At 45.0% G+C, this 26691-nt stretch overlaps 1 protein-coding gene across 2 annotated transcripts in view; it reads right to left on the minus strand.

Moving 5' to 3' along the window:
* The window catches only part of RNF223 (ring finger protein 223), a 46981-nt gene that overhangs the window by 19386 nt on the left and 904 nt on the right, over positions 1-26691 (minus strand). The window contains exon 2 of one of the 2 annotated variants that reach the window (XM_068240741.1): positions 19713-19796. Coding sequence is in view for 1 of the 2 variants with exons in the window: in XM_068240740.1 (XP_068096841.1) it covers positions 61-88 (28 nt within the window). In the remaining variant the exon portion in view is untranslated. Of the gene's footprint in view, positions 1-60; positions 205-19712; positions 19797-26691 lie in introns of those variants that run through there. The other variant, XM_068240740.1, reaches the window with a different exon arrangement.

A 26691-nucleotide genomic window follows, 5' to 3' on the forward strand; every position in this document is an offset into this window, starting at 1 on the left:
ATACAAATATAAAAGAATCCAAGTATAGTTTTTTTTTTCTTTTTGTCATCCTTTACTCACCAGAAGTATTCTCAGGTTCTGAAGCCATAACTCCGGGATGTTGTGAGCTCGGCAGAGTTGGAGATACTATACTGTTATTGTTCACCTAACACTCCCTCTGTCATTGAGTCTCTGCGCCCTGTGCAGGTTGTGTTATACAAACTGGTTACTCCTCCACTGGCAGGTGCTTATGTAGCTTCATTGTAAAAGGTGAGTCAGCAAGGGTGTTCCTCCCATACCTAGCACAGGGGACGGGATCTTAGATTGTACTTCCAAGAACCAGTATGTGCTTACTGGAGAGCAGCTTCTGTTGGATGTGAACACTAACATTATGCCATTCTGCTCCCTGGAAGATAAATAGGTAGGAGTAGTCAGGACAGAGCTGGCAAGCGACTAAAGGAAGTTCTATAGCTCAGGTTATTCAGGGGCAAAATGCAGCAAGTACTAAAGATGGCTTTTGGGGAAAGTCTACTTGTCAAAATTAAATGATCACAAAAAGTTCTGAGCTTTTGAAAATAACCAGTAAACCTGTGATTCTCAAAATAATTGCAACTTATCTCATACACTAAATGACGCACCTGTGCGCACACTGCCACCTACAACATGAACGCTACCTCTGCCCAAAGCCTCCTGCAACCCAAAGCCTGCGCAAGCGCACACCACTACCACTGCCTACAACGCAACTGCCACCTACAATGCAAATGCCACCTCTGCCCAAAGTATGTGTGAGCACACCGTAACTGTTACCTACAATGTGAACACAACTTCTGCCAAAGCCTGCGCGAGTGCAAACCCCAACCAACCACCACCTACAATGCGAATGCCACTGCTGCCCAAAGCCTGTGTGAGCACACCACAACTGCCACCTACTATGCGAATGCCACCTACAACATGAATACCACCTCTGCCCCAAGCCTGTGTGAGCACACCGCAACTGCCACCTACAATGTGAACACAACTTCTGCCAAAGCCTACGCGAGTGCAAACTACAACCACCACCTACAATGCGAATGCCACTGCTGCCCAAAGCCTGTGCAAGCACATACCCCAACTACTGTCTACAACAGGAACACAACTGATGTCTACAATGCAACCACTGCCTACAACAGGAACGCCACATCTGCCCAAAGCCAGTGTGTGCACACCACAACTGATGCCTACAATGCGAACGCCACCTCTGCCCAAAGCCTGCGCAAGCACATACCACAACTACTGCCTACAACAGGAACACTACCCAAAGCCTGTGTGTGCACACCACAACTGATGCCTACAATGCAACCACTGCCTACAATAGGAATGCCACATCTGCCCAAAGCCTGTGTGAGCACACCACAACTGCTGCCAACAATGCGAACGCCACCTACAACATGAATACCACCTCTGCCCCAAGCCTGTGTGAGCACACCGCAACTGCCACCTACAATGTGAACACAACTTCTGCCAAAGCCTGCGTGAGTGCACACCACAACCACCACCTACAATGCGAACGCCACTGCTGCCCAAAGCCTGTGTGAGCACACCGCAACTGCCACCTACAATGCGAACGTCATTTCTGCCCAAAGCCTGCGCAAGCACACACCACAACTACTGCTTACAACAGGAACACTACCCAAAGCCTGTGTGTGCACACCACAACTGATGCCTACAATGCAACCACTGCCTACAACAGGAACGCCACCTCTGCCCAAAGCCTGTGTGAGCACACCGCAACTGCCACCTACAATGCGAACGCCACCTCTGCCCAAAGCCTACATGAGCACACCACAACCAATGCCTACAATGCAAACACCAAAAGTCTGTGTAAACACACCACGACCACTGCCTAAAACGCAAACGCCACCGCTGCCCAAAGCCTCTGTGAACCACACCACAACTGCCGCCTATAACTCGAATGCCACCGCTACCCAAAGCATGCAGGCACACACACCACAACTGCTGCAGTGCGTCCATGCATAATTACATTCTTCAGTTAGTATATAAGACTCCTGGCAAATCAACTGCTGAATGAGCAGTTGCTGCTTGCGAAATGTGCAGTTTAACTATGAACTGGTGGCAGTGTGTTTGTGCAAAATTACAGTACATCCTTTTAGTATATGGGATATATAAATCAATGAGATACTAATAATTCCAGTTTGCATGCAATGCAAATTGTATGCAACTTGGAATTGGATTGATCACAAAAAAACGGAAGTGCCTCTGGTTGCCGCAGTTCCAAACTGCATAAAATCTGCATGAAATAATTAATGCATACTGTTGGCCATCTTTATCTACACATAAATATAATGTAAGAACTATCATTGTTTATTTTAAAAACATAAAATAATGTTTACATTGAGACACAATTCGGAGGTACCACCAATGAATATGAAAGTGCCAATGGTTACTAAAGATGATGTTACGCCAGGGTGTGACAAGCAAATGCCAACCTTTATAAAGGGGTGCACAACATAGCTAAGGCGAATAGACTCTGTTCTATAAAATCTGCGCATGGTTTTCCACTCTGCTGGATTTCTGGAAAGGCCACAAATCTGGCCTTGGGCGGCTGATGCTGGAAGGGGTGGCTAGCCATGTAAAAGGATTGCTGAAAAGCCGTAGAAAGGGAATGCTGCACACACAAAAGGAGGCTGCAAATGGGAAAAGCACATATCTTTTGTCCAAGGGAACCTTATATAAAAGAGAGGGGCTTTAATATATGAATATTACTTATGGAAGAGGGGGCTGCACATAGAATGGGAGGGGGGTTGCTGAACTTGGAAGAGGGCCACAAGTATGTAGGCCTAGGGGCAGAAAAATATATAAATATGGTTTTGTGTCCATTTCCAAGGAGTTGTTGCACTGCAGACCAAGTGTCGGTGTTGTTTAACTCTTTTAAACTTCAGTGGTCATTAAAATAAGAACAACAAACTAAAACTATTTGCCTACTGATCATCCAGATTATTTACAACTTGTGCTTTGATTTTCACAATGTGCCTTCTGTGGTAAGTCACAGTGAGGTTGATGCACAAAGCTGTGGTAATATTGCTGTTTGCAATATTACCATTACTACCAGCAGCGGGCTACCACGAATTACACTATTAGTGCGACCCGCAGTACACAAGTACTGTAAGCGTGACTACGGTAATGCGTGTTAGTAACAACATTACCGTAGCAACGCTTGTGTTACTCGAGTACCGTGGGTGGCGCTAATAGAATAACCTCAGGTACACTGATGCTGGTAGTACTAGTAATGGCAGCCTTGTGCATAAACCTCACTGTGATTTACCTCTATTGATGCCTTACCCTAAACACCCCCCACCCCCCTCCCCAGTTAGTGATGTGACTCTGGACTATATATTATTAATAATAATAATAATAATGGGAAAAAAATAAATAGAAAGCATTCAAAGAGATTAAAATACTTTTTTTTGTAACAGATTACAACAGATTAAAATACGTTTTTTTGTAAATAGGATTCCCCCCTCCTCCCCACACACTAATTAATGAGCTTGATGATACTGTTGGTTACAAGGAGCGTGTGTAAGTTGCCAGCGCATGCTATGCTGCACTATCACAGCATAGCAGGCGCCGAGCTCGCGCTCCGCGCTGCTTTAGCAGCACAGCTTGATAAGTCAAGCCCATGGTGCCTTTCTTGTGTGAGTTGAAAGTTATTTTTGCCTGGACACACAGATTTTTTGTTAATTACACACTGAACTGTAATCACTGTGTGTGAACTACTATAAGTGAGTTACTGTCACTAAATGTTTTCATTTGAGATGCCATGAGTACGCAAATGCGGTAAAAACTTGAGAGATTTTACCATTTCCTACTCTACAAAAAAATAAGTATTCTTTGCAGTGTTCCCCAGCCCTGTCCTCAAGGCCCACCAACAGTGCATGTTTTGTGGAAATCTACAGAGGTAGTTAATCAGCTCTGCTGAGGCACTAATTACCTCACCTGTGCATGTTTGTTTTTCTGCAAAACGTACTGTTGGTGGGCCTTGAGGATAGGGTTGGGGAACTCTGCTTAAGTTTTTCTCTCTGACAGAGAGATCTACCCATCTCTTGTCTGTACGTGGAGAAAATTCTCCCCACTGGGGACATTGGCTTCAATTCACTAAGCTTATCTCCTGTCATTAATAACGTTTCTATAGTTATCACCATGGTGATAAGGCATGTAGTACTCAGGAAAAATTTTACCTCGGGCAAACCTAAAGTTAACTCTGTCTTTAAAATAACTCCAGAATTGTAAAGTTAAAGGCCTCAATTCACTAAGATCATGCTAGAGATAATAAGGCAAGAGAAAACTTACCTCCACACGTGAGAGAGTTATCTTACCTCTTCATTCCTTAAGTTACCTCTCCTGTAGTTAATTTACCTCCTCTGTAGTTAATTTGCCTCCTCTGTAGTTAATTTACCTCCTCTGTAGTTATTTTCACATGCAGCTAATTCATAGCCTGTCTTTAACTCTGGAGTTATTTTAAGGATTGGAGAGTTAATTTAAAGACAGAAGAGTTAACTTTAGGCTTGCCTGAGGTAAAATGTTTCCTGAATACTACATGCCTTATCACCATGGTAACAACTCTAGAAGAGTTATTAAAGACAGGAGATAAGTTTAGTGAATTGAGGCCAAAGACAGGTTGTTAAGTAACTGCATGTGAAAATAACTACAGAGGAAGTAACTTAAGGTGCGTACACACGCACTACTGTAATGAAAGATAGGTCCGTCAGACCCTCCCACTGGGCGGGCGTTCTGCCGACAGTAGTGCTTGTGTACAGTCTGTCAGGCAGACTGATAAGGTTGTTTCTGAACGATCTGCTGAGCGGATCGTTCAGAAACAGCCTTATCAGTCTGCCGACATGCACCCATATCCCATAGGGGAAAAAGTGATTTACACTAGGGTGACCAGGCATTTCCTTTTGTCCGGACAGGTCCACTTTTTCCGACCTGTCCGGGGCGTCCTGGCGGGTTTTAGAAATGTTCGGGTAGTGAAGAGTCGTTTGGGAGCCGAACAAGCAGGCTCTTTAAAGGGAGCCGAGCAGCCAAGCCAGAAGAGCCGATGCTTTCTAGAGAGCCGGAATTCCCATAACTAGACTGAGTCTCAGTCTAGTGATGGGAATTCCGGCTCTTTAAGCATTGGCTCTTCTGGCTCGGCCGCCTGGCTCCCAAAGAGCCGGCTCGTTCCAAACAGCTCTTCGGCAATCAATCCCTGCTGCTCTGCCTCCGCCCCCATCCACTGAGAGCAAATTGAGGAGCAGAGGGGCGGCAGCGAGGGGCGGAGTTTAGGCTACGGCCTGAGTTCAGTGAAGTGAAGTCACTCTGGTGCTGTGTGGGCTGTGGGAGCAGTAATTATAGCTGCGACACAGACACAGTAGTGCAGAGAGAGTGCAGACTGCAGAGAGCCAGAGCAGAGAGAGAGCGACACAGAGCAGACAGGGAGCAGCAGTGGCAGTGCAGACAGGCCAGGGATCAGAGCAGAGAGCAACACAAACAGGGAGCAGTGCAGACTGCAGACAGACAGGCCAGGGATCAGAGCAGAGAGCGACAGAGACAGGGAGCAGTGCAGACTGCAGAGCAGACAGACAGGCCGGGGATCAGAGCAGAGAGCGACACAGACAGGGAGCAGTGCAGACTGCAGAGCAGACAGACAGGCCGGGGATCAGAGCAGAGAGCGGAGCAGTATAGCAGGAAAAATGCCGAAGTGTAAGTGCAGCTTCACCGATGAACTGCAAAGAAAATTTCCCACATACCGTCCCGGTCGGGACAAGTGGGAGGCGGAGTGCACTGTGTGCAAACCTGGTACATATGTCTCGGTATCCAATAAAGGTGCTGGGGATCTGAATGCCCACATGGACACCGAGAAACATAAAAAAAGCTGTGCAAGGTGAGAGTTCATCTGCAAAGTTGACAGAGTTTTTTGTCAGACCAGGAAAAACAGAGGATGATGTAAATGCAGCAGAAGGTCTGGAGACCGTGCCGATGCCGATCGTCCTCTTTTTTGGAAATCAAAATATGTTCACCCTAATTTACACATGTTACCTCATTTCATTAATAATTCTTTTTATACAGTTTTTCTTTACAGTGAGAAAACACAGTCAAGAAAATCCAGTTACAAGTTTCAGGAGTCTGCTGGAAAGCAGAGTATAGATTGCTGGCTAGCACACAACAGTGGTTAACATCCCTATTTTCCTAATATACCATTCCTACTATCTGCATACAGTTCTCCCAGCATTTTCTTCCATTGTCCCAAAACATCCTGCAAAGTTGCATCTGACCAAACCTATTCCTTCCTGTTGTAAAAATAATAATTATTATAGTTAAATCATTCAATCAGATACTTATTTAAAATAATTAACCACTATTTCATTGGCCATTGTATTTTACACAACAGGGGACTTTGGAGGAAGAAGGCATGATAGGAGTGTTGTGAGGCATCCACATATACGTTTGTATTCTAAGAATATAGGAATGTAACACAAGGTACAGTCACTGGCCCCTGGGCTTTCTTTACCACAGAGCTGCAAATGCTGCTTATTTGACTTTCTATAATTGCTAACTTTCTGGTTGTAACTGCAGTCATTGGGCTATAAAGCTTTTGGCGTAAATAATGGAGTCTGATCATGATAACCACTATTTCAAGTATATTTAGAGATGGCCATTACCCGCATAGCACCAGTGAAGATCTAATGCAGCAGTTGAAGGAGGGTCCCTCAGGTCCTGGGGCCCCGCTGCAGTTGCAAGCTCTGAATGCCATGTTACTACAGCACCGGGGACAAGTATGCAAAAGAGAAAAGTCAGAGCAAGTTACATCACCTCATGTTATACTAGTTTCAGATGACAATCTTAAAATGAATTACAACCAATGTCAAAAACTGATGTTTTCTACTATGAGGTCCACAAGGCAATTTCCATACATATATCTAATGACAAGTGTCACTTAAGATCTGAACAAAATAGTGATCCTGCTTTTCTGCCTAATGGAAAATAGCCTCAAGCCCTTCCACACAGTTTGTAACAAATATGTTGTTTTTCAAGTTCTAGACACCTGTCTTCCCCATTGCAGAAGAATGTATTCTTGACAGATGTCTACCTTAATGTAATGACGGCATGGCCTTCTCTACAGATGTAGGCCACGCTCACAGTATTATGGTGTATGCTATATGATTCATACACTCTTGTAGTAAACACAGAATTTCCAAAAAGCTTTTCCTGCTTTTAAGTCACCTTTCTCGTTAAAGCATTGAGAGAAGAAATAAGTCTTGAAGTGACTCAATCATTGTTTCTAACAATAATGGTTCAGGCCTCTTCAAGAAGAACATCTGGGAGAGATCAGATGGTGCTCTTCCAATCATGTACATTAAAGCACAACCGAGGTGACATGTGACATGATGAGATAGACATATGTATGCACAATGCAAAGCACACAAATAACTAGGCCGTGTTCCTTTTTTTCTTTCTCTGCCTGAAAAAGTTAAACATCAGGTATGCAAGTGACAGTTTCTGCCCGGGTCGGGATCGGGTCGAACTGGGTCAGACTATAGCATAACACTCACTGATAAGTAAGTACAGCCATAAAACACTTTCCTACCAGTAAATGGCTTCTGAGAGCAGGAAGGAGATAAAAAGGGTCAATAATTCATAGATTTGAGCTTTGGCATACTTTAATGAATGTGTCATTGAGCAGAGACAATGAAACAGTAAACACTTAAAAACTAGATTTAAATATAAAATAAAATTGTGAGCTATCTAAAAAGGAAATTTTTAGGAAAATGAGGATAGATACAATTGTTTTTCTCATCACTTTATGTTTACCTCGGATGTCCTTTAAGTACAGAATTGTACTGTTGTAGCGTCATCCGCACATAAAAGCCAGTTTTAACTTCTGCGGAATGAAACTGCATACGTCTCAACTTTTTTAAATAAGAAAGAGGGACACTTTAAGACATGCCCTGTCACACCTCTAACCATGCCCCAAGCACTGAAGCAGAGCTTGGCGGAGCCTGCCTTGAGCCGCACCGCGCCGAATCTTGGCGTGTTCTATAGCAGTAATGTTATAGTCCATGCATGGGGTAATTCAGGGATACGGCAATGCCGGACTCCAGCTTACATCTCCCTCCGAGTTGCTATGACTCAGAGGGGGAATAGTATTTAACCCCCCCAAATTTGTGCAGCAGGGTGAGCAGTCATTTGGCTCACCCTGCGACAAAAAGCCCTGGCGCCAGGACGCCATGTACGCCCTCACCAGGCATATTACAGAGAATTCAGAATCAAAAGATTTAGTTTTTATCAATTCAAACCACATTGGTCCTTTCGATTATCATTAGTTTTTCTTCATTTTTACATTTGAAAATAAGAAAAATATCAATTTCATTGATTGGAATAAAGTTTGGAGTCAGTTATACACATTTTTATGTAGAAAAAGACATGTATTAGCAGAGATCTGCACATCAGTCCTGAAAAGAGGGACAAATGAGGGAGAAAGAGGGACAGGGAGATTGGGATCCTAAAGTGGGATTGTCCCTCCAAAAGAGGGACAGCTGGGAGCTATGAAACTGCAACGTTTTTTATGCTAAAAGAAATAGTTCATGTTGTCATATGTATGCCTAGGAGAGACATTGCTAGAGAGAGATGGACTAGAAGAACAATGATGCGGACGCGCTTTACGGCTCTTTACAACGGGGAATACGGAAGAAGAGGACGCTTTGCCCGAGGACGACTGGCAGTCGTCCGAAAACGAAACTTAGCCGCGGAGGGAGACCGGAGGGCACCGAAGGACCGGCGCGGGCACAGGACGGCTGCAGGAGGCTTGGGAAAGCCCCCAGGTAAGCGAATTTTTTTTTCCCCGCCAGTTAAGGTTCCCTTTAATACTGAGGGTACTCTGGCCATCTAACACTAAGGGGCTCCTGTAGCTACCTGACAGGCAAGGGAAGAAAGGGAGAAGTGACAGCTGGGCCAGCCGGCACACTTGCGGTACGGTTCTGTGGTTGTTTATAGGTTCATGGGGGCGAAGTCTAAGTTGCTATGACATCTGTGCCTATAGGCTCCTGTGATGTAAATCTGGGCCTGACCTAACATGATCATGGGAATGTCCTCCTTCTCTCTTAAGAAGTCTCTCTGATTAAAAGTATGCGATTTGTCTCTTATGAAGATGTACCCTAAACTGGAATCCAGGCTTCCTTCTATCACAAGTTGGGGTTCTCATTTTCTCGCATGGAATGAGCTGAAGACAAACAACTCAGGTCCTTAACCACTTAACGACCAGCTAACACCGATAGGCAGCGCCTGGTCGTTTGTGGTTTTGCATGGAAACGGCCATGCCAGTTCACGGAGGGTGTTTCCGTGAACAGTGTGCGAGCCGCGAGCCGCCGATCGTGGCTCGCACGCATAATGTATACACGCGGGGAAGAAATCCCCGCTGTTTACATCAATACGGCGGTGCTGCGCAGCAGCGCCGTAAAGAAGATCGGCGATCCCCGGCCTCTGATTGGCCGGGGATCGCCATCATTTGATAGGCTGAAGCCTCTCCTACATGGTGCAGGACGGATATTTGTCCTGCGCAGTCCGAAGAGGGAGAGGTAGGGAGGGAGAGGAAAGGAGCGCCGAAAACGCTGCTTTGAAGACCCCCCCGCTCAGCCACACGGAGCGGCGGCGATCAGACCCCCCCAGCAGGTCATCCCCCTAGTTGGGTAAAAAGGGGGGAAGTCTGATCGCCCTGCCTTGTACACGATCTGCGCTGCGGGCTGGAGAGCCCACGCAGCGCAGATCTGCCAGAACAGCTCCGGTCCTTAAGTGGTTAAACTTTACTACTCAGTTGATCCTTTTACTACAGTCACAGTGTTCCACTGATAGCTTTTGCTAAAGCCCAGATTCAATGGTTACAAAAAGCATCGCTGGAGGCCTGCATTGTTCCACCTTGCAATGTGATCTTATCTGCCAGCCATGTCTTCTTTCATCAATGAAGGTTTTAAGAAGTCCCCAGAGGTTTTCAGTGACTGGGTAAGCATGTTTGACTTGGAGAATAGCGTTGGACAGTAAGCAAATGTATTTTATGCTATTTTTTTTGGGGGGGGGGGGGGGGGGGGGTTGAAAAAAGTGATTTATTGTAGTGTCGGTGTTGTGGCGTTTTTATTTTATTTATTTATACTTTTGTACACCTAAATCTCTGCAGGAATGGGGAAGGTTTTCTAATGTTTCCCTATGCACTTTGTAAGCCTCAGGGCTGGATTTCTGGAGGTCTCGTTATTAAAAAGTATTTTTTTTCTGTAAAAATGGTCAACATGAGACTTGAGTATTAGGTTCATTTCTATCATCCCGTTACCACCACCACCTACAGTTTTCTGAAGAATTTCATATATCTTCTTCCTGTCAGACTGTCTGAGTAATTCATCCTGGGGATCAGTTGAGAGCAGGTTAATGATTTGTGTACCTGTGACTGGTAAAGCAATATTTATTGAATAAAGACTCATTAGCCATTTCAAAATATTGCCACAGTGACAGTGTGATTGTTTCCTCATGTGACTCATAAACTTATATTGGAACGCCAAGCTGATAGTACAAAATATCTAGCTAAATCCAGTATTTCAGAACATCAGAGAATAGCATAAACACCAGGAAACAGTCATTAATGACACTTACATATGTTATCTGCACTATAAACCCTTTATGACACTTCCTGTACTCACTCTAGAAATCAAAATGTACTGATTACACCCTGAACCCTGTCAAACTGCTGTACTGCGGTCTATGCTAAGTCCACCCACCAGGGGCATAACTACAAATCATGACCCCCCCAGCAAAACTTTGAATAGTGCCCCCCAATGTTTACACTGTTTCCCTTGCATACCACTGGTGACCCTTACAGCCAGGGAACCCATCTTGCAAAAGCCATAAAACAAGTGTGGACATCAGGATCTTCACACCTTTAACCGCTGTGCAGGCTTTTCAGCCCAGCTATGGAGCCCAGCAATCGGACTCACCTCCTATTTTTGTCCCTAAAGGGACATTCTGCCGGAGGTGTCCAATCGCTACTGTCACTTTTTTTTTTTAGCCTCATAGAGGCTCTCTCTCCCTCTGTCCCCCTCCCTTTCCTTCCCACCTCCCCTCCACCTGTAGAAATGAACAGGACAGCGATCCGTCCTGTTCTCCGCCTCTCATAGGCATCAGCCTATGAGAGGATGGCGATCCCCGGCCAATGAGAGGCCGGGGATCGCCGATCTCGTACAGCGCTGCTGGAGACCGCAACGCTGTACGCATGTAAACAGAGGGGATTTATTTCCCCTTTCGTTTACAAGCAGCCTGCTAGCCGCAATCAGTGGCTAGCAGGCTAATCACCGATCGCGCATGCTCGTGGCCGTTCCCTGTGAAACTGCAGCCCCAGGACTTGACACCAATTGGCGTTAGGCGGTCCTGGGGCTGCCACTGCAGTCAGGCCCATTGGCGTGAGGCGGTCTTGAAGTAGTTAAAGGATACCCAAGGTGACATGTGACATGATGAGATAGACATGGGTATGTACAGTGCCTAGCACACAAATGCTGTGTTCCATGTTTCTCTTTCTCTGCCTGAAAGAGTTAAATATCAGGTATGTAAGTGGCTAATTCAGTCCTGACTCAGACAGGAAGTGACTACAGTGTGACCCCCACTGATAAGAAATTCCAACTATAAAACACTTTCCTAGCAAAAAATCTGCTGGGAGCAGGAAAGAGCCAATAGTTCATAGATTTTAAGAAGGAAAAGTCACTTGGCACTCAGCTGATTGGACGGAGGACAGAGCGGGCTCCTATAAATCTGCAACAACTTCACCCCATATACTTGCACCTGCGTTCCTATGGTATCAGTCCCGGCAAAGAGAAGTGCAGCAAGCTGTGGTTAGTGCAGAGCACAAACTGAGGCACATTGGTACATGAAAGAAATGCTGTGCACCTGTCTCTTGTATTGCTTTTATTGGAATCTTCTACCAGCAGCCAGCGTATATGACATAGAAAACAAAGATTGTCAAACCTGGATCCACGGAGGTGCGGAGGTGAGTAGGGGAGAGGTGACCAGGGGATGTACGGACGGCACTACAGCCGTTTCACGCCGTCTGGCGCTTGCTCACGTGCATACGTCCTAAACGGGGCAGCGCTGTACGGCTTCCTTCATAGGATCTTTGAGCCGCGCCCCCAGAGCTGCCCCATTGGTGTAGAGTGCCTGGGAGTGAGGGTCGGGGGTGAAGGGGCGGAGACTCGTCGCGCAGCGGCGAGAGACAAGCATCAAGCTTGTATTGTGATGCTTAGTTAAGCTATGCAGCCAAATGTGTGTGAATAGTGCATACAATATAATTCGTGCATACATCCTCGGATGTAACATACAAACATGTGGGACATCTATTGAGTACAACATACGAAATATAGAAAAAGGATATATCATATATAAATCACAAAGTGCAACAGTGCATAAAACGTGCTTGCTGAACGCTGACATTCTGGCATAGCCAGACTGCATCCTAAACGCCCTATGTTAAAAAATATATATATTTTATTAATAACATAAACCATAAAAGGGATCACCCCACTAGACCCAACCTGGAGGGGCTCCCATTAAAAAAGACCGGGAGGTGGAAATATGAGCAACGAGACCCAATGGGGCGTATTCGCCTCCAAGAGTATATATATATCCACTCCCCTGGTTTATTTACATTAAGTCCGCAACCTGCAGAATCAGGGAAAGAGGGTTCAAGACGGTCCAAACCAGGAACAGGGGCCCATAAGTTGGGCCGTGCAAAAGAGGAGGGAAAAGGGGGAAGAAAGCAGGAACAGGGAGCACCCAATGTCTTACATATCATTAGGACCAGACAAGTCCAGAACAACCAGGGTGGCATGAACCAGGTGGCAGAGAAGGCCCAGAGTCCCCAAATGAGGGTACCCCCTAAAGATCCAAGACCAGCTTCTAGAACTGACCCATAAAAAGCCAAAGCCTCATGGCATTGTCAAAACCCACCCCTAAAGACCACAAGTAGGGGGCATTGAAGGGGCACAGGAGTTGCTGAACCACAAAATTGTTCAGACGTCCCCAGCTGGTTGCGACATCAATGGCCTTAAACTGGGGGTGGGGGACAGCCCGGTCCACCATTGGGAACCCGGCAGTGCATATTGCATCTAGTAATCCCCACCCAGGGTCAATTTTAAAGAAGCCAGTCCATATGGGGTACAGAGACAGAGATGCATCCAACCAAGCCCAAACGAGGAGAAAAGAAGGTGGTGTCAGTAAGCCCAAAGTAGTGGAGTTGGGGGTCCATGAAGCAGAGTAGAAGAAAGGGGCAGACGGGAGAGCCAGATTAGCCTATTTCCAGTTTTCAGGGATCTAAGAAGCAGGCCAACTCCAGTCTGTCATTTAGACCTAGTGGCCCCATAGCCTCTGCCCGTAGTATAACTCGCGATTCTCGTCTAGTGAGTTCTCGATCGCGGTCACCACCCCTGCGCGATGGGGCAACATGTAAAAGGCCTGCAAATTTCAAGCACCTGGCTCTACCTACATGTGCCTCCCTTACATGTTCTATCAATCTTGGGCAACCTTTGCCCGACTTGATTGATTTGAAGTGTTCCCCCACCCTTTCCCTTAGGGGGCGAGTGGTTTTGCCCACGTAATAGAAGAGGCAGGGACAATAGATCACATAGGAAACAAACTTGGTTTGGCACGTAATGAAGGCTCTCACCTCCCACTGTAAACCACCCAATCTATAATTGGTACCTTCCCACATGTTCCCACAGTAGTTACAGTTGCCACATCTGTGGTTCCCCTTAGGGCGCCTGCATGACAACCAATTGTGAACAGGGGGCGAGCGAAACTCGCTCCGAATTAAGGTATCGCCCAAAGTAGGGGCTCTCCTAAATGCTACCCTGGGGGAGTTGGGGAACACCCTCTGGAGGGTAGGATCTCTCACTGCTACACAGGAATAGTTTCCATCCAAAGCATGTGAAAACCTCCCTGCCATACGGCCAGTACTTGCGTCTAAGACGGAATAACTCCAGTCTTGACACCTTTGAATTACAGGCACAGGAATTGACCGCACGATTGGAGGCCGGAAAGTATGATAAACGCTCCCTTGCTATGGCCCACGACAGGGCAAGAAAAGCAGACAGGAATTCACTCCTTACTAGAGGCTCTGGTAGCCGAGAGAGGGACACTTTCACCTTCACTTTTGATTACACTCCAATGTCCAGGGATTTGACGAAAATCATTAAGAAAAATTGGGGGATAATAGTGAGAGATCCAGAGGGTGTTCCCCAACTCCCCCAGGGTAGCATTTAGGAGAGCCCCTACTTTGGGTGATACCTTAATTCGGAGCGAGTTTCACTCGCCCCCTGTTCACAATTGGTTGTCATGCAGGCGCCCTAAGGGGAACCACAGATGTGGCAACTGTAACTACTGTGGGAACATGTGGGAAGGTACCAATTATAGATTGGGTGGTTTACAGTGGGAGGTGAGAGCCTTCATTACGTGCCAAACCAAGTTTGTTTCCTATGTGATCTATTGTCCCTGCCTCTTCTATTACGTGGGCAAAACCACTCGCCCCCTAAGGGAAAGGGTGGGGGAACACTTCAAATCAATCAAGTCGGGCAAAGGTTGCCCAAGATTGATAGAACATGTAAGGGAGGCACATGGAGGTAGAGCCAGGTGCTTGAAATTTGCAGGTCTTTTACATGTTGCCCCATCGCGCAGGGGTGGTGACCGCGATCGAGAACTCACTAGACGAGAATCGCGAGTTATACTACGGGCAGAGGCTATGGGGCCACTAGGTCTAAATGACAGACTGGAGTTGGCCTGCTTCTTAGATCCCTGAAAACTGGAAATAGGCTAATCTGGCTCTCCCGTCTGCCCCTTTCTTCTACTCTGCTTCATGGACCCCCAACTCCACTGCTTTGGGCTTACTGACACCACCTTCTTTTCTCCTCGTTTGGGCTTGGTTGGATGCATCTCTGTCTCTGTACCCCATATGGACTGGCTTCTTTAAAATTGACTCTGGGTGGGGATTAATAGATGCAATATGCACTGCCGGGTTCCCAATGGTGGACCGGGCTGTCCCCCACCCCCAGTTTAAGGCCATAGTGGACTATGAGTAAGGACCTGGAGTCCGAAACATGTCAGTCAAGTGCTATTACCTGTAAACTGGACACGTCCTGAATAAAGATATTGGAAGTGGAGACATTGGTGCGGACCTTCCTTTTTCTACATTTGTCTACTGGGCCTGGCTGCTCGTGTTCCTGCACTGTCCCACTTAGCACAGTGAAGCGGTACCTCCTGCCTACTTCTGTCCTAATGATATGTAAGACATTGGGTGCTCCCTGTTCCTGCTTTCTTCCCCCTTTTCCCTCCTCTTTTGCACGGCCCAACTTATGGGCCCCTGTTCCTGGTTTGGACCGTCTTGAACCCTCTTTCCCTGATTCTGCAGGTTGCGGACTTAATGTAAATAAACCAGGGGAGTGGATATATATACTCTTGGAGGCGAATACGCCCCATTGGGTCTCGTTGCTCATATTTCCACCTCCCGGTCTTTTTTAATGGGAGCCCCTCCAGATTGGGTCTAGTGGGGTGATCCCTTTTATGGTTTATGTTATTAATAAAATATATATATTTTTTAACATAGGGCGTTTAGGATGCAGTCTGGCTATGCCAGAATGTCAGCGTTCAGCAAGCATGTTTTATGCACTGTTGCACTTTGTGATTTATATATGATATATCCTTTTTCTATATTTCGTATGTTGTACTCAATAGATGTCCCACATGTTTGTATGTTACATCCGAGGATGTATGCACGAATTATATTGTATGCACTATTCACACACATTTGGCTGCATAGCTTAAGGGCTTGTTTCCACTGTTGCGACGCGATTTCGGCCGCATTCCGACGCTTGTAAAAACGCATGCGGATGCGTTTCCACATGCCTTTTTACCCGCGATTTCGCCTGCGATTTCGCATGGCAGGGTGCCATGCGAAATTAACCATGACACTGCCAGGGCTAAATAAAATTGAAAAAGGTGCGAAATCGCACGCGAAATCGCGGGTAAAAACGCATGTAACAAACGCATGCGTTTTTACTATTAAATACATTAGCGGCGATTCGCACGGATTCCCGACGCAGGCGAAATCGTTGGCTCTTTTGTGCGTTTTTTTCACGCTGAAAAAAACGCACCTCAACAACGCTACAGTGGAAACAGGCCCATCCACTTGTATTACATGTGCGGATCTGCATGCGTTGGACGCATGCAGATTCGCGATAGTGGAAACGAGCCCTAACTAAGCATCACAATACAAGCTTGATGCTTGTCTCTCGCCGCTGCGCGACGAGTCTCTGCCCCTTCACCCCCGACCCTCACTCCCAGGCACTCTACACCAATGGGGCAGCTCTGGGGGCGCGGCTCAAAGATCCTATGAAGGAAGCCGTACAGCGCTGCCCCGTTTAGGACGTATGCACGTGAGCATCTTTAGGGGGTACCCTCATTTGGGGACTCTGGGCCTTCTCTGCCACCTGGTTCATGCTACCCTGGTTGTTCTGGACTTGTCTGGTCCTAATGATATGTAAGACATTGGGTGCTCCCTGTTCCTGCTTTCTTCCCCCATTTCCCTCCTCTTTTGCACGGCCCAACTTATGGGCCCCTGTTCCTGGTTTGGACCGTCTTGAACCCTCTTTCCCTGATTCTGCAGGTTGCGGACTTAATGTAAATAAACCAGGGGAGTGGATATATATATACTCTTGGAGGCGAATACGCCCCATTGGGTCTCGTTGCTCATATTTCCACCTCCCGGTCTTTTTTAATGGGAGCCCCTCCAGGTTGGGTCTAGTGGGGTGATCCCTTTTATGGTTTATGTTATTAATAAAATATATATATTTTTTAACATAGGGCGTTTAGGATGCATTCTGGCTATGCCAGAATGTCAGCGTTCAGCAAGCACGTTTTATGCACTGTTGCACTTTGTGATTTATATATGATATATCCTTTTTCTATATTTCGTATGTTGTACTCAATAGATGTCCCACATGTTTGTATGTTACATCCGAGGATGTATGCACGAATTATATTGTATGCACTATTCACACACATTTGGCTGCATAGCTTAACTAAGCATCACAATACAAGCTTGATGCTTGTCTCTCGCCGCTGCGCGACGAGTCTCCGCCCCTTCACCCCCGACCCTCACTCCCAGGCACTCTACACCAATGGGGCAGCTCTGGGGGCGCGGCTCAAAGATCCTATGAAGGAAGCCGTACAGCGCTGCCCCGTTTAGGACGTATGCACGTGAGCAAGCGCCAGACGGCGTGAAACGGCTGTAGTGCCGTCCGTACATCCCCTGGTCACCTCTCCCCTACTCACCTCCGCACCTCCGTGGATCCAGGTTTGACAATCTTTGTTTTCCATGTCATATACGCTGGCTGCTGGTAGAAGATTCCAATAAAAGCAATACAAGAGACAGGTGCACAGCATTTCTTTCATGTACCAATGTTCATAGATTTTAGCTCTGGCATACTTCAATGAATGTGTCATTGAGCAAAAACAATAAAACAGTTAAAACTTAAAAAGTAGATTTAAACATAAAATAAAACTGGAATATCTTAAAAAGTTATTTTTAGGAGAAGGAAGATAGATACAATCGTTTATTTCATTAGTTTATTTCCACCTCAGGTGTCCTTTAAACACTTAAGTGGTTTGAGACGGTATATCTACGTCTCGCAGGACTTCAGTTCCTTTCCAGGGACGTAGATATTCAGCGGATGGCCGCTGCTATTGCTCCCGAGCTCACTCCCGCCCGGGTACTCATCTCTGCCTGTTAGAGGGGAGATGAATAAATAGTAACGCAGTTCCTGTTCCCTATGTCAATGATAGCCGGCATCAATGGGATGCCGCGATTATTGTAACAGAACGAAGTAACACGCTCACATATTACTTCCAGTTCACGTACTTATAGTATGGGAACAGGAAAAAATGTGCAGGGACATCTTGTGGCCAAATAGTAAAATTACACCTACATACATTTATTTTAATAAAAAGACACATATTTACATTTAAAATTAACCCCTTAACTCCCACCCTCTCCCACAGTTACCTAAATAAATTATATGCATATAAAAAAAAATGACAAATACATAAATACATAAATAGTTACCTTAGGGACTGAACTTTTTAATATGTATGTCAAAAGGGTATGTTAATGTTATTTATGAAATGATGGACTTGTAATTAGTGATGGACGCAAAATTGAAAAAAAAATATACCCTTATTGCCAAATAAAATATTAGCGCCATACATTGTACTAGGGAAATATTTTAAACGTTTTAATAACCGTTACAAATGGGCAAATAAAATGTGTGGATTTTAATTATGGAAGCATGTTTTACTTGAAAAATATAATGTCTGAAAACTGGGAAATAATGAATTTTGTTCAATTTTTTTCTTATATTTCCATTTAGAATGCAATCAAAATAAAATAATTTTTAGCAAAATGTACCACCCAAAGAAAGCCTAATTGGTAGCGGAAAAAACCAAGATATAGATTGTTTCATTGTGATGAATAGTAATAAAGTTATAGGCGAATAAATGGAAGGAGCGCTGAAAAGGGAAAATTGCTCTGGTATAGAAGGGGAAAAACCCCTCAGTAGTGAAGTGGTTAAACAAGTAAAGACACAAAACCACCTGATCTGAAGGATGGGCCAGTTTATCGGTGTCAGTGAAGTAGTAGTTGGGGCCCCCTTACATCTCTGGATCCCCCTGCAGTCGCATCGGCTGCTTCCCTCTAGATACGCCCCTTCCACCCACTCCAAGCAAAACCTCTCTAAAAAACAGGGTTTTTTGTGTGGAAGAATTTGGAGCTTTCCTTTGAGCTTGCAGCTTTGCATATTATATTGTCACAATACACCTAGATATATTTGTATAACCTTGTAACATATAGATGGGAGAGATTATTGCATGTTTAACAGCAAGATTATTCAATGAGTCTAATATAATACAGTAGAAGATATGGGACAGTCAATGTCATTGTAACAATCAGATGCTTGTTTTCCTGTTACTCATGCAGAAGATTGTCTTCTGGAATCTAATATATGTAACACCGCCACTTGCCTTTATGCCAAAAAAAAGAGAAATGCATATACACACTCAATTTTATTGATGGGCGCAACTCCCTACATGCTGCAAACATGCTCAATTAACTTTAACTTGTACATGTTATTATTTAGTATTTATATAGAACTGACACCTTCTACTGCACTTTACAGAGTACATAGTCATGTTAGTAACTGTCCCACAGAAGGGCTCACAATATAATCACTGCCCTAGTCCACCGTACAGTACCATTGTAGTCTACTGATACTTTACCCATTTGGCCTTTTAATTTTTCTGTCACTGACCATCCCATCATCACCACCAGTGATCATTAGATTTCTCAAATCCTTTACCCGCTCTTTAGAGTTTATGGGGTACTATGTCACTGTCCTGCCAAGCACAGTAGTACCCTTCCCCTCCCCCAGGACAATGAGCAGCCTCAGTCCATTATGTCAACACAACTTCAACATTAAAAATTAAGGATATAATAATTATTATTTTTAAAATTTGCAGCGTATGGACAGGTGACAGGTCCCTTATTATTTACATATGTGAATTCCACAAACCCACAACTACACTAGCTAAATTAAAAATCATTGCAAACTGCAGTTAGAATTCCTTACCCCATTCCTTAGTGCTTTTGTTTCAGTCCACACATGTGGGCATACCTGGTAGGCCAGAGGAGTTAATGTGTCCTTAAAGTCCATCTAAAGTCAAAAATGAAAAAAAAAATCAATGGATATATTTTACATCCACACACACAGTGAATTGGAAACACTAAGTAGTCCTTTTCGTTAGTGAAAGGTAACCAGAACTCAGAGACATATGGAGGCTGCCATATTTATTTGATTTTAAACAGTACCCGTTCCCTTGCTGTCCTGTTGATCTTCTTGACATCGGTAGTATCTGAATCATAAACCTGAAACAAGCATGCAGCTAATCTAGTCAGAGAGAAACATCAGAACTGCATGCTTGTTCAGGGTCTATGGCTAAGAGTATTACAGGCAGAGGATCAGCAGGACAGCCAGGATATGTGCATTGTTTAAAAATGAAGAAAATATTTCAACCTCTATATTACTCTTACCTCAGGTTCCCTCTAACGGCTAATTTCATGTGTACCTTACATGTCAGCTAATGTTTAGCCTACTGTAATTCAGACCTGACATATACCCAGGGCCGGTTTAAGCAACAATGGGGCCCCAGGGCAAAATAAACCTAGGGGGCCCCCAAACATATACCCCGGAACAAAAATCGGCATTAGGGGACCTTTTTTGCAGCTGGTATAGTCAGGGTGTGAAGTCCCAATCGGTCGGAGCTCCACATTCTGGCTATCCCAGCCTGCATGGAGGACAAGGGGTTAAAAAGTTTCAGGAGGGGGGACCCCACATAATTTTTTTTTAAATTCCCACACTCTAAACATAAAAAAAAATTGGGAAAATAGAAAAAAATGCCAGGGATCTTCATACAGCCATATTGCGGCTGTATAGCGATCCCTGGCCAAAGCGCTGCGGCTGCATATGGACCCCCCTGGAAACCCCCGAAATTTATTGTGCTTTCATTTGATGCATGTAAAAGTACACTACTACTACTATTAGGTTTGCTACTAAAACAGACATTTACCGCATTTAAAAGTATACTTTTTTCCTTCGAAACTTTAAAATCGATTTTCTCAAAGACTATAAGGTCTTTTGGAAAAATAGTTTTTTCCTCTTATTCCTAATAATCGCCTTAACATATCCTGCAAATTTAGGGTTTCTAGCATTTAAGGTGGATTTGCTATCAACCATTAAAGTCGTCAGGTTTTTAAATGTGTATTTTTTTCCTTTGAAACTTTAAAATCGATTTTCTCAAAAACTATAAGGCCGATTTGAAATTTTTTTTTCCTCTTGTAGCCACTGGGGGCCCCTACAAGCTCTGGTGCCCTAGGGCAGCTGCCTCTGCCTCTATGGTAGCGCCGGCCCTGCATATACCGTATTTTTAGGACTATAAGATGCTCCTGAACATAAGACAAAAACCATGGGGAAGAATATATACTAAACCTGGTGCATCCCTGGTGAAGGTGCATCTTGTAGATTATGCCCCTTTTGTACCTCATGCCCCCTTGTCTCCCTCTGTCCCCCTTGTGTCCTCCTGCATCTGCCTCTATCCTCCTTGTGTCCTCCTCTATGCCTCTTTGTGTTCCCCTTGTGTCCTCCTCTATGCCGTATTGTGCCCCCCTTGTATACTCAGTTTGTCCCCCTGTGTCCTCCTCTGCATGGGCACAGTACAGGGAGTCCCCACATTGCGTTGGGTTAGAGGATCGTATTGGTAGGTTTTCACAAGTCAGGAACTCTCTGCATTTGGACTATAAAACGCAGTGATTTTTTCCCCACTTTTGGGGGAGAAAAAGTGAAACTTATAGTCCAAAAATACAGTAATTGTTACACTATACAGACCCCTTTTTATTATATGAATTGGCAGTGCGGATTTAATCACCATCTAACCACAGATGCTCCTCCTCTGCCCTTAAATACTTAGGTATCCAGATTCTTGGAGGCACTCAGGACTATATGCAAGCCAAGATCCTCCCCTTAATCTTGTATGTGTATAATACATGCAATGTGTGGTCCACTCCAAACTTGCCTTGTCCCCAGTAGGATGCCCAAATGTGGTCAAAATGGTTCTTTTACCTACAGTACTTATGTACCAAGATATTTATCTCGGAAACACTGTTTTATGCTAGAAAGGAAATTGTGTACAAGTGGCTTTCTGCAGAGGCAGCAATAAACATCTGGTAGAAAGGAGTGGATGACAGTTTTTCACTCAAAACATTATTATGGTGAAACAAAATTCAGCCTGATATGGGAAAGATGGAGATAGAGGTAATAGAGCTGTTCCTTCCGCCAGGGTCAGGGGAATATGTTCCACTTTACCCCAGTAGTATTATTATTTATACTGTGCATTGTCTTTGGTTATCATTCTTGGGCACTTTTGTACTTTACCTATCTTGACACTTTATTATATGTACACTATCAAAGAGAACCTACGTGTATACAGCATAGTGGCTTGCTGCCATACTGCCACACACTGTACAAACCATTTAATTTACAGTCTTCATAGGTCAGAATACTGTCTTTGAAAAATGTGCATGAGCAGCTCCGTGCTACAGGGCAGGCCATACTTTGCACCTGCTCAGTGCTGCCGTGCTCGTACAAGGAGGGAAGAGTGGCTGCAAGCGCCATATTTGACATTATTGTTGCATATTTTCAAAGGATTCCAGGGCGACAATGGATGAGTGTGAGATGCTAGAAGAGCAGGGAAGCCTCCAGATTATCCAAAGATATACAGGCTACTGGCCTAGAATGAGCAGCCAGACCAGATGCTTTAACTCTGGTTTGGCTCTATTAGCTGCATGCTTGTTGCACATGTGTAGTTTAAAAACAACTAAAGCCTAAAGCAACAGAGGTGCAAGAATACATATAAAATAGTTAAAAGTTAAGGAAAGGGCAGCCTTATCTCATGAAAGGGACCACTTCAGGATGATCAAATACATTATTTCATTGAAATTGGAAAAGGATTCTCTGTATAGAGACATGTTTCTCTGGACATAACCAGCTTCATCAGGCAAGTATACTGTACAATAGTGAGTATCCGTGGAGCAATAAATGACCAAATTAAATGACTTAAAAAGATTACAAAATATAGGTACAGGGGCAAACGCAGGATTTTTAAGGGGGGGGTTCCTGAAAGGTCCAGAAGCTTGTATGTCCCGAGTGCTTCCGAATACAGGTGGCTCCATACTGCCCATGCACAAAAGTGCGCTGGCGTATTACGGAGATGCCTATCTTTGGAAGTACTCAAGGACACGAGTGTTTCTGAGGGCTTCTGGTAGCAGCAAATGTGAACGGGGTACAGCGCTGGAACGACTCCCCAAGAGAGGAACAGGAGATAGACTTAGTTTGGACAATTCAGTGGAATATGCTACATAGTTTCACATAGCGCAAGCGATACCCATATGATGCAGGGATATATGCATCTGCGGAAGATGGCGGCGCTATATAAATACTAAATAATAATATTTTGCCTCACCAGGATTGCACTTTTATTTAGCTTTCCTGTAAGACAAGAACACACAGTCAGCTCTAGGGGAAGAGGGAAACAAAGGTGAATGAGGGAGGGCTGGTGCACAGCAAGAGTGCTTCTGAGCGTTTTTCAAATCAACAGTGATTTGAAAAGCGCTTGGCTAATGTTACCCTATGTGGGTGTTCCCACAGCAGCGTTGTGATTTTTTCAAAATCGCAGGTATACTGCATGTAGCATGTTTTTGAGCAATTCATTCAAAAATCGCTCTGAAAATCACTTCACAAAATCACACTCACAAATTGCTAGCGATTGCTATTGTCATTTTGGCGTTGCACTAGCCCAGAGAGAGGAGTGGAGAAATTGAGAATAGCCTGAGATGGAGCAGAGAACTTATCTGTATTGAAGTCCCACATCACACAGGCTACTTGCCTGTAATCGGACTCCTGTCCCTGTCAGTCTCTCACACAAGTCAGAAAGAAGCCCTCCTGGAGTCTAGGGACTGTCAAAAACTTTTCAGCTTGTTATCCACACTTTATCCACACTTTATCCACACATGCAGTCATTATAACAATGGGGAGAGACCAGACAGATGTTTGCCCACAGACCCTGAGTCCAGGCAAGCTCTGCATCATGCTGTGCATATTTACCAGCTTGCCTGCACTCTAATTTCATCATGTCTGACACTTCTGTGCTGTGGAGAGTCCAGGACTCCATAATCAACATTCTCTCACTGCAGGCTGCATCTTCTTGTGAGAGAAGCTGGGCTGCCTCTCTCATTCTATTAGCTGGAGGGAGGTACCAGAAGTAAGAAGGGAGGGAGAATGAGGCTGTTTATATTATGCGGGCTTCCCTGGCTGAATACACAGCTCAGTGCAGGGGGGAGGTTCCAGACACCCGGAATAGCCCCCTGAGTTCGCCAGTGAGGTACACAAAAACATTATAGAAAAAATCAATATAGGTTGGACACAATATAAATTATAAAAGTCACAAATTAATCATTATTGGTATTATACATGATACTTAGTGAGATGATAAATCGGTTATAAACTGTAAAAAAATATTTTGCATCAAATTAGGATAGTTAGTATTGTCTTGTCTTGGGAAATTCATATGAACCACAAACGGTATGCTTGCTCATTGGTCAAATTAATATAAATCTTTGCTTACAATTCCCGAATCCAGACAGTGACTTTTATCACGAGTGGGGTCAGGCTTGTTCCCCCCACCTGCCCAGATAGTGGTCACTCTTGGTGGCCCACGTTTGTGAGTGTTCATCTACAATTGTTTATTCCACAATTGCTCTTACATGCTACACTACTCAAACACCGGCTTATGGTCCTTCACCTTGTTTTTTATATTTTGAGATAACTAAAGCCAAAAGCTCAATATGGAATTTGGTGGCCATACACTTATAGATTTGCAGCAGATTTGAGCATCAGATAGATTTCTGTCAGATGCTTGTCAAGTCGAATCTGACAGGAATCTATGATGTGTGTCACACCCTAGGAACAGATTTCATTCTGAAATCTATTGGAAATCGATCTAAATGCATTATTGGACCTTTAGATCCAATGCAACTCTATGGGCCATTGATTTGCTGCCAGCAACAGCTCAACCTAGATTTTCCATTCCGTTAGACAGTTTAAATTGATTGAAATTGGCCGCGAATCGATCAATCTGGGAATTCGATAGAATTGATTTCTGATCAATCGATGGCTGAAATCGACCAGTGTATGGGCCCCTTTATAAGGGAATTAAGATATGAGGCTTCATATTCCTCTCACTTTCGGTTCCCTTTAAATTGTGTTCAAAGTGACATGTAGAATGATAAGATAAAATGTGTAAATACAGTACCAGCCTTTCTTAGTACTTCCATGTGTTCCTCTTTTTTACTTTTCACTTTAAAGAATAACTGAATGGTAAAAAAAAAAAAAAAAAAAAAGCTAGATATTTATCTTGGTAGCAGGAAGCCTCTCAATAGTTAAAAGGATACTGTAGGGGGGGTTGGGGAAAAGTGAGTTGAACTTACCCAGGGCTTCTAACGGTCCTCCGCAGACATCCTGTCCCCGCGCAGCCACTCACCGATGCTCTGGCCCCGCCTGCGGTTCACTTCTGGAATTTCAGACTTTAAAGTCTGAAAACCACTGCGCCTGCGTTGCCGTGTCCTCAATCCCGCTGATGTCACCAGGAGCATACTGCGCAGGCCCAGCCAATACTGGGCCTGCGCAGTATGCTCCTGGTGACATCAGCGGGATTGAGGACACGGCAACGCAGGCGCAGTGGTTTTCAGACTTTAAAGTCTGAAATTCCAGAAGTGAACCGCAGGCGGGGCCGGAGCTGCGCGGTGACAGGATGTCTGCGGGGGACTGTTAGAAGCCCCGGGTAAGTTCAACTCAATTTCCCCGTCCCCTCTACAGTATTCTTTTAAGACGCTTTACAGAATTTCCTACAGCGTAAGGTCCCTCTTGTGGCTGCGCTACCACCGTGGATGAGCACATGTGGACTGGGCATATTTGAGCAAGGCTCGTATATACTAAGCTGACGTAATAGCTCATGCACAGAGCAAAAAAGCTGTATATGAGCAGCTTCACTCTACTGGGCATGTGCAGACCTTACTCCCACATGCCCAGTCCAGATGCTCTTGGCCATGGCCGAGATTGAGGATAGAAGAGAAGAGGGTGACAGTGCTGACAAGAATCTGTGAACCTTTTTGAGCATCCATCTACTGGGGTAAGTATCTATGTATCTATCTCCCCCTTACACACACACAGGGCCGCCTTCAGAAAATTCTGGGCCCCATACTGGGCAAACAAACTGGCCCTGCCCAGATGACACAATTGTGCCATCGTGCACAGAGCACTCCTGGCTGCCTGCACGCTACTGCCTGACTCCAGTGATTTGGACTGAGCTGCAGTGGAGGATTTACTGCATATAGGAGGAGAACGGGGGAAGCGGTGGGCATGAAGTATGCACCTAATACATGCCTGCTTCCCCCTGTTTTTAATATATCATTCGGTTCCGGTATACGAGATGAAATAGAAAAAGTTCAGCTTTCCTTACATGGGGTTTCTTCCAGGCCCTAGAAGTCTATCAATTCCAGCACTGCAGTTTGGCCATCCTCCATGGTGCCGATCTCCTGTCCGTAACATCGCCGACCCAAGCAGGGATGCTGGTATTTGCACCTCTCGTTTTCCCGCTCCTGTGGTTGGGAGCGTTCTGAGCTTGGGTCGATGTTACAGGCAGGAGAGCGGCACCATGGAGGGTGGCCGTACCTCAGCGCTGGAACTGATAGACTTCTAGGGGCTGGAAGAAGCCCCAGGTAATTAAAGTGGTTGTGTGGGCTTATTTAAAAACAAAAAACTGACACTTACCTGGGGCTTCTATTGGCCCCCTGCAGATAACCTGTCCCTCGCCGTCACTGAAGAATCTTCAGTTCCCGCGCCGCCAGTCATCATCCAATTATTCGTCTATCTAGACGAATGCAACTGTGCCTGTACGTCCGCGCGCGTTCTCGCTCCCGACTCTGGGAGCTCCCTGCGC

The sequence above is a fragment of the Hyperolius riggenbachi genome, chromosome 6, assembly GCF_040937935.1.
Source record: "Hyperolius riggenbachi isolate aHypRig1 chromosome 6, aHypRig1.pri, whole genome shotgun sequence".
NCBI lineage: Eukaryota > Metazoa > Chordata > Amphibia > Anura > Hyperoliidae > Hyperolius > Hyperolius riggenbachi.